Source organism: Dipodomys ordii, unplaced genomic scaffold, assembly GCF_000151885.1.
Source record: "Dipodomys ordii isolate 6190 unplaced genomic scaffold, Dord_2.0 Scaffold23, whole genome shotgun sequence".
Taxonomy (NCBI): Eukaryota; Metazoa; Chordata; class Mammalia; order Rodentia; family Heteromyidae; genus Dipodomys; species Dipodomys ordii.
In genome coordinates, this window is record NW_012267239.1 from 2,650,238 (window position 1) to 2,658,771 (window position 8,534).

Here is an 8,534-nt window from a genome sequence, read left to right on the forward strand (position 1 = left end):
TGAGCCACCTTCCCAGCCCTATTCCTAAGTTTTTGTACTCAAGGCTCACATTCAACCACTTGAGCTCTACTTCCAGCTTTTTGGTGATTAATTGGAGATAAGAGTCTCACAAACTTGCCCAGGCTGGCTTCAAACCTTTATCCTCAGACCTTAAACTCCTGAGTAACTAGGATTATAGGCATGAGCCAGTAGGTAGCCAGTAGGAACTGTTTTTTTTTTTAAAAAAAAAAAAACTTTTATTGTCAAGGTGATATACAGAGGGGTTACAGTAAGTAAAGTAGTGAGTACATTTCTTGTCAAACTTGTTACTCCCTGGAATTTTTTTTTTCTAGTCATGGGGCTTGAACTCAGGGCCTGGGCGCTGTCCCTGAGCTCTTCAGCTCAAGGCAAGCACTCTACCACTTCCCATTTTCTGGTGGTTAACTGGGGATAAGAGTCTCACGGGCTTTCCTTCCCCAGGCTGGCTTTGAACCTTGATCCTCAGATCTCAGCTTCCCGAGTAGCTAGGATTACAGGCATTGAGCCACTGGCATCCAGCAATGGGATTTTTTCCCCCCAGTCCTGGAGCTTGAACTCAAGGCCTGGGTATTGTCCCTGAGCTTCTTTTGCTTAAGCCTAGCATGCTACCACTTGAGCCACAGCACTATGTGTGGCTTTTGCTGTGCATGTGGTGCTGAGGAATCAAACCCAGGGTTTCATGTATGCTAGGCAAGCACTCTACCACTAAGCCACATTCCCAGCCCAGGCTGGCTTAGAACTTTGATCCTCCAACTCTCAGCCTCCTGTAGCTAGGATTACAGATACGAGCTATCAGCACTCTGCTCTGCTACCCATTTTAGTTTTATTCCACTGAGAACAGAGAAGATATTTCATAGGATTTCAGTCCTTTAAGTTTGTTGAGACATGTTTGGTGGCCTGACATATGGTCTATCTTGAAGAATGTTCCACATGTGTTGAGAATTATTTTTTAATTTTATTTTCTTGTAAAGATGCTGTGCAGAGAGGTTACAGTTAGAATTATTTTTTAAGACAGAATTACAAGGACCCAGCAACCCGGTTCCTGGAATACCCAGTCACATTTCCATGTTTAAAATTAAGCGGGGTGCTGGTGGGCTCACGCTTGTAATCCTATCTACTCAGAAGGCCAAGATTTGAGGATTCTGGTTCAAAGCTACCTGGGCAGGAAAGTCCACAAAACTCTTATCTCCTATTAACCATCAGAAAAATGAAAGTGGCGCTGTAGCTCAAAGTGGTAGAGCACTGGCCTTGAGCAAAAGGAGCTCAGGGACAGCACCCACAACTAGAGTTCAAGCCTCGGGACCAGTACACATGTACATGCACGTACACACACACACACACACACACACACACACATGCACACACAAATGAAAATTTTTTTAAATAAAATGCTTGCAAAGTTATCTGTGGCACAGTGTCATAACAAATAGAAACACAAAGTTTTAAAAAAGAAAGAAAATAACCCAAATACTCATCAACAGACCAGGCTATAGGCTAAATAAATTTGAGCACAACCATCAGTCAGTGAAAAACTATATTGTTGTAAGAAATCTTTTATGTCCTGATAAGAAAAAGATTAAGATTCATTGCTACATAAAGACAGCAAGATAGAAGCTGGAGGCATGGTTCAAGTGGTACTTGCTGTGAGCAAGCAAACTGAGTGAGAATGAGGCCTTGAGTTCAAGTCCTGGTACTAGCAAAAGAATATGAAATTAAATTAGTACCTATTTGGGCACATTTATAAAACATATTATTGGTACCTTTATTTGCCTCTTGGTGAGAAAGTGAGGTGGGTCACTAGAAACTGGACTCAAAGTTAGTCTTTATTCATAGACTTTTTTTTTTTTTTTTGCCGGTCATGGGGCCTGAACTCTGGGTCTGGGCACTGTCCCTCAGCTCTTCAGCTCAAGGCTAGCGTTCTACCACTGTAGCCACAGCGCCACTTCCAGCTTTTTCTGTTTATGTGGTGCTGAGGAATCAAACCCAGGGCCTCATGCTTGCAAGGCATGCACTCTACTGCTGAGCCACCTTCCCAGCCCCTATTCATAGACTTTTGGAGCCATTGTTTTATAAACCATATAAGAATTTATAGGTTAGGGGCTGGGAAGGTGTCTCAGCGGTAGAGCGCTTGCCTTGCATGCATGAGGCCCTGGGTTCGATTCCTCAGCACCACATAAGCAAAAAGAAAAAAAAAGCCGGAGGTGGCAAATTTGGCTCAAGTGGTAGAGCACTACTAGCCTTGAGCTGAAGAGCTGAGGGACAGCACACAGGCCCAGAGTTCAGGCTCCATGACCGGACCCAAAAAAAAGAATTTATAGGTTAAAAAATAAATATGCTGCTGGGCATAGTGGTGCATGCCTATAATCTCAACACTTGTGAAACAGAGGCAGAAGGATCACAAGTTGGAGGCCAGTTTGAGCTCTCTAATTCCAGAGCAGTCTGGGCTACATAGCAAGACCCTGTCTCCACATGAAACCAACACTAAGGAAAATAAGGGACACCTTTGTTAAAATAGCACCCTGTGCTCAGAACATCTGCACTACACTTCCCACATCGCAAAGGCAACAGCTCTGGCTAACCAGTCCCTACAGCAATCTGGGCAAAGTTGGTCCCTGCCCCAACCCAGAACTCCTAGCCTAGACCACTGCTTGTAAGCCATAAGACCCTGCAGTACCCAAGTCCAGTGACCAGACTCCTCATCCAAAGGAAGGCTCCCACAGCCCCTGCCACTGCCAACATCCCGTCCCCAGGGCTAGGGCCAGCCACGATTGCCATGGCAGGCTGATGTTTGACTGCTAAGGACCCTCTGGGCTGAGTGGGCATGGTCCCCATTGCCCCCCTCCCAAGCTTCCTGTTCCCACCCCCTCTAGACCCACGACCCTGGTCATGTACACCCACCGTGCGGAGCGCCCACTACCTGAATGTGCCTTCATCATGTGGACTGCCTTGGCCTTGGCCAGCTCCAGGGTGGTGATCCACTGCTGCCGGTCCACCTCGGAGCTGGCCTTCAGGTGATAGTTCCTTGCGCCACTGACCAGCAAGATTCCACAGGAGTCTTCCGTGTCGATCTGTGTGGTGGCCAGGTTGATGGTGCCACGACAGGTGTGGGCCATTTCACCCTGGTTCCTGCCATAGTCAAGAGAAAGTAGGTGAGACTCCCAGACTCCAATGCCACCAACTAAGACAATTTCACAGGATCTCAGGACCTCGGGGCTGGGAGAGGCCCTGGAGCCATTGTTGGAAGGCAAGGCCTGTCGGAATTGCTCTATTCCAGCTGTCATGGTTTAGTAGGACTCTGAGGTCTAGTCTGCGCACCATGGGGAGAAGTAAAAGCCATACGCGGGGCCTCCCTGGTATGGTTTGAGCCCTTGTAGACATGGAGAAGACATGATTTCCAGGGTTCCAGAAGGCCTCAGGCTCTGTACCAGACTCTGCACTAAGTCTCAGAACCATGGAATCGGAGCAGGGTGAGATTCTGCCACTAAAACAGAGATTGGAAGCCCTGAGCCCCAGGGGGTAGATTCAGAAGCACCTCCTGCTCAGAGCAACCTGGGGACACCCTCATCCCTGACTTTTTCCTATGACATCAAGAGATCCACAGAGGCTGGACATCAGGGGCTCATAACTATAATCCTAGCTACTCAGGAGGTTGAGATCCAGAGGATTATGGTCCAAAGGTAGTCTAAACAGGAAAGTCCATAAGAGTCCATCTCTAAAATAAGTGGCCAAATACTGAGCTGGAGGTGTGGCTCAAGTAGTAGAGTACCAGCCCAACAAGCAAGTCAAGCAAATGGGAAGCCCTCAATTCAAATCCTAGTACTGGTAGAGGATAAAGGAGAGAGGGAAGAATGGAGGGAAGGAGGGAGGAAAAGAAGGAGGTAGAAAGATCCACAAAGCAAGGATGCCACCCTTCTTGGGCTCCACAATGAATGAACTGAAGGTACTGGCTGGACTAGGACAGTGTTAGCTCACAAGGAATCAACCCCAACCTCTTTGGGAAGTAAAAGATTAGCAAACTAATGGTGTCAGCACAACAGGAAGTGATGGAGATCCAACTGTGTACCATTTCTACCTGTGAGCAGTGTCTGAAAAGTCAGAACCAACCACCATGACTGGTTCTACTTAGTCCCTGAGCTGCAGAAAATGCCAGAACCCCAGCCCAGCACCAAGTCTCTCCACAGACGGTGCTGGAAAGGAAAGAGCAGGGCAGGAGGATCCATGGCAATTTTCTGCTGCCTTTAGGTTCTTATTGATATTCCCTGCCTCTTCATTACCTCTCATTTCTCTTGCTTCCTCTACCAGTTTATTATTATTGTTTTTGTTGTTGTTGTTTGGGATAGGAGAGGCTTGAACTCTGGGTCTGGGCACTGTCTCTGAGCTTTTTTTTCCTCAAGGCTAGTGCTCTATCACTAGAACCATGGCTCCATTTTTTTTTTCTTTTTGTGGTTAATGGGAAATAAGAATCTCATGGACTTTTCTTCTACCCAGGCCGATTTTTTTTAATTTTTATTTTTTTTATTGTGAAAATACTGTACAGAGGGGTTACAATTACATGGGCAAGATAGTGAGTACATTTCTTATCAAGCATTGTAGCCTCCTCCTTTGTTTCCCCTTCCTATCCCATCCTCCCTCCCCCCCACCCCAGCCAGGCCGATTTTGAACCCTGATCCTCAGATTTTGCGCTGGGCGTAAGCCACCAGCACCCAGCCTACTCTACCAGTTTTGAAGCCAAATGAATTCACTCCCAATGAGACATTTATCTTTCTTTGAACAGTGGTTTGCCTGTTTGGGCTCCTTTCTGCCTGGTTACATTCCTTAGAGAAAATGGCCAGCTTCTAAGTGCTGGCATCACGCACATGCTCTCTCGTGTAACTGGCATTGCATAGCTAGAACTGCCTGCCAGGCAGACGCTCCAGGCCTTAGATTTTAGGCGTATTTGAGGCTGGCAATTTGTTCAAGTGCTAAATAGTATAGTGACAGGCCATAATTGACATTAAAAAGAGGGTCATGAGCTGTGTTCTAGAGGAGACTAGAACAAAAGTTCTAGGATCCAAGCTCTGAGAGCAAGGGAATAGATGAGCGAAAAGTAAAAGCCAGGCACTGGTGGCTCACACCTGTAATCCCAGCTACTCAGGATGCCCAGATCTGGTTATTGTGGTTCAAAGCCAGCGGGGGGCAGTAAAGTCCAAGACTCATCTCCAATTAGCCAGTGAGAAGCTGGAAGTGGCTCAAGTGGTCGAGCACCAGCCGTAAGCAGCAGAAACAAAAAAAAGGTGAGAGAACAAGGTCAAGGTCACAAGGTCCTGAGTTCAAGTCCTAGTACTGGCAAAAAGTCAGGAAGGAAAGAAGGGAGAGAGGGCGGGAGTAAAGGAGAAAACAGGCAGGGACCCTGTGCAGGATTAAGGATTTAGACTCATCCTTAAAACCTGTAAAAACAGAGGGCCTTCTAGGCTCAGAAAAGGTGAAGAATTCCAGAAGTTTCTATAGATAAATGGAATGCAAGTGGAGTTCCTGTGGGTACCAGGTCACTAGTTCAGATGCACGCACCCACCCTCCCTCAATGGATCTCTCTGCTGTTCACCCAACTACTCAGCTTACTAGGCTGCACAGCTCGCCCTGGGCTTCATCCGTACACTCAGAAGCCCTGACAGTTGGTCAGGCGATGCTATTTGGAAAGTGCCCAACATCACAAGTGCCAGGCAGTGCCCATCCCACAGAAGCGGCCTCTGTGTGCTCGTTTCCACAGTCATGGGGAGGCCTGACACCATTTCACGTGGCATCTGGCCTCCTTCTTTGCCACTGAAGATTTCTCTGGAGAAATGCTAAATAAAGTCTGCCACGACAAGGACAGTTCTGATGCCATTTAGAAAGCGAAAATTTAAATGAACAGGCCATTCTCCTGTTCCTGAGATTCACATTGATGTGAATGTTTGACCCTAACAAAATGACAGGAACTTATAAAAATAGCCCAGCATTTGAATGGGTGCGGCCGAGGGAGAAAAGCAGACGTTGGTTTGTTTCGTAAATATTTATCAAGAATGTTCCAGATGAACTGGATGGACCTAGAACACACCATGTTAAGTGCGGGAAGCCCAAGCTCAGAGAGACAAACTTCATGTTTTCTCTCATATGTGGAATAAATACTGGGAACATAATAAATTCCACAGCATTCACACACAGTAAGATCAAAGGAAGATAATCTTAGGAGAGGAACAGAAAGGCCCAATGCCTATGTGCATCTGATCATACAAAATAATATGTATCGAAATGAATCCAGGAAATCAAGTTTTTTTCTTTTTGTCATTTATTCATTTATATGTCTTTGGGACTCTAAGCAAAGGAGAACTGGAGGGACAAAGGGTGAACAAATGCAGCAATGGTTCTCAATGGACACTGTTGAAAACAAACTATACAATTTCTGGGTAGGGATGGTAGGGGAAAACTGGGAGACCAGTGAGGGAAGGGGTGACATTGTTCAAAAAGAAATGTTCTCATTACCTGACTTATATAACTGTAACCCCTCAGTATATCACCTTTATAATAACTAGAAAAGAAAGTAAAAAGAATGCTCCATATGAAAGGCACATGTAAGAGAGATTTCACTCCAATTTACAACCAAAAAGGGGAACCCAGAAAGATCAGTCACACATCCCAGTTCATAGAACTAATGAATATCAAAGCCAGAGTAGAACTAGGCCTCTTGGCCCCCTAGGACAGGGTTCTTTCTACAAAGAACACAGGACTAACTGTCCAGAAATGGCACTTTGATTTACTTGATCATTATCTACCAGTCACAAGTTCTGAACCTAAATTCCTTCACTGGGTACTAGTGGCTTATGGCTACAATCCTAGCTGCTCAGGAGGCTGAGATCTAGACGACTATGGTTGGAGGCCAGCCTGGGCAGAAAAGTCCAGAAGACTCCATCTCCAAATCAGCAAAGAAGGAGGAGGAGGAGGAAAAGGAGGAAGACCTCAGTATTGTCCAAAACAAAACAGAACCCCCTAACATTCCATGAGACACAGTGCCAGCCTTACCTTGTCCCTGCACAACTCAAACCTAACCCTCTGAGACCACATGCTCCTTTATGAATTCATGCATGAGATTCAGACAGGCCCTGGGAGGTGATCTAGCTCTAGCACCAGGGAGTTCCCAACATCCCAGCCTCCAGCATCAGTCACAGAAAACCCATCAGGGCCCTCAGAACATCAGAGCATCATTGAGAGTCAGCCACGGGGGAGGAGGTGCATCACAAGACCAGGCCCTGCAGAGGCTGCCGAAGATGATCAGCGATCTCCAACAGAAATGAAAAGCTCTTGACCCATAGGAAATGGATAAACATGACACAAGAAACCATGGTACCTTTCTTTCCATGTCAATACAATTTTTTCATTCAGTTTTGGGATTTTTTTTCTTTATACTGGAGTCTTCAAGCTTGTGTTCTACTCCACTTCTGTTTAGTTTTGTCTCACACTTTTGCCCAGGCTTTCCTCAAAACTAAAATTCTCCAGGCTCTATCTCTTGAGTACCTAAAACCACAGCATTTATTACTATATTTGGGTGGGGTGGTTTGTTGACATAGTCTTTGCGGGGCGGGCGGGGGGGGGGGCGTGGAGGTGCTGGGATGATCTGGAACCCTAATTCTCCTATTTCTGCCACCTGAGCATCTGGGATTACAAGCATGTGACATCACACTCAGCCCATTGTAAGTTTGTTGGTTTGTTTTTGTTTGCTTGCTTTTTTTTTTTTTTTTTTTGGTCATGGGGCTTGAACTTGGGCTTGGGCACTGTCCCTGCAAGGTGAGCATTCTACTGCTTGAGCCCCAGCACTACTTCTGGTTTTCTTGTGGTTTATTGGAGATAAAGAGTCTCATGGACTTTCCTACCTGGGCTGGCTTTGAACCATGATCCTCAGATCTCAGCCTTCTGAGTAGCTAGGATTACAGGCATGAGCAGCACCTAGCTTCATTGTAGTTTTGAATTGTTGAGACTGATAAGCTTAAAGTGACACCCTGAACTCACTAAGCAGAATTCAGCCCTGAACCAGGCCATGGTGGTTTTCTTTTTTTTCTCTTTTTTGCCAATCCTGGGGCTTGAACTCAGGGCCTGGGCACTGTCCTTGAGCCTCTCTGTGCTCAACACTAGTGCTCTACCGCTACAGCAGCACCATTTCTGGCCTTTTCTGAGTAGTTTATTGGAGATAAAAGTCACAAACTTTTCTGCCCAGGCTGGCTTCAAACCGCTATCCTCAGCTCTCAGCCTCCTGAGTAGCCACCAGCGCCCAGTCCGTAGTTATTTCTTTAACCACCATTAATAACAGATAAACTTAATGTCTAGCAGAAATCTACATGTACACCCATATAAGGGGTTTAATTTTTGCTTCAACCATCACACAATTTGGAAAACTTGAGAGAAAGAAAGTCTTAGTTCATTTTTTTTCTTTTTCTTTTTGGTTCCGGTTGTGGGGCCTGAACTCTGGGCCTGGACGCTGTCCCTCAGCTCTTCAGCTCAAGGCTAGC

At 46.1% G+C, this 8,534-nt stretch overlaps 1 protein-coding gene across 1 annotated transcript in view; it reads right to left on the reverse strand.

Moving 5' to 3' along the window:
* Osbp2 (oxysterol binding protein 2) overlaps positions 1 to 8,534 on the reverse strand; it is a 136,180-nt gene that overhangs the window by 111,839 nt on the left and 15,807 nt on the right. The window contains exon 2 of the mRNA XM_013014259.1: positions 2,936 to 3,144. Within this exon, the coding sequence (XP_012869713.1) occupies positions 2,936 to 3,144 (209 nt within the window). The remainder of the gene's footprint in view (positions 1 to 2,935; positions 3,145 to 8,534) is intronic.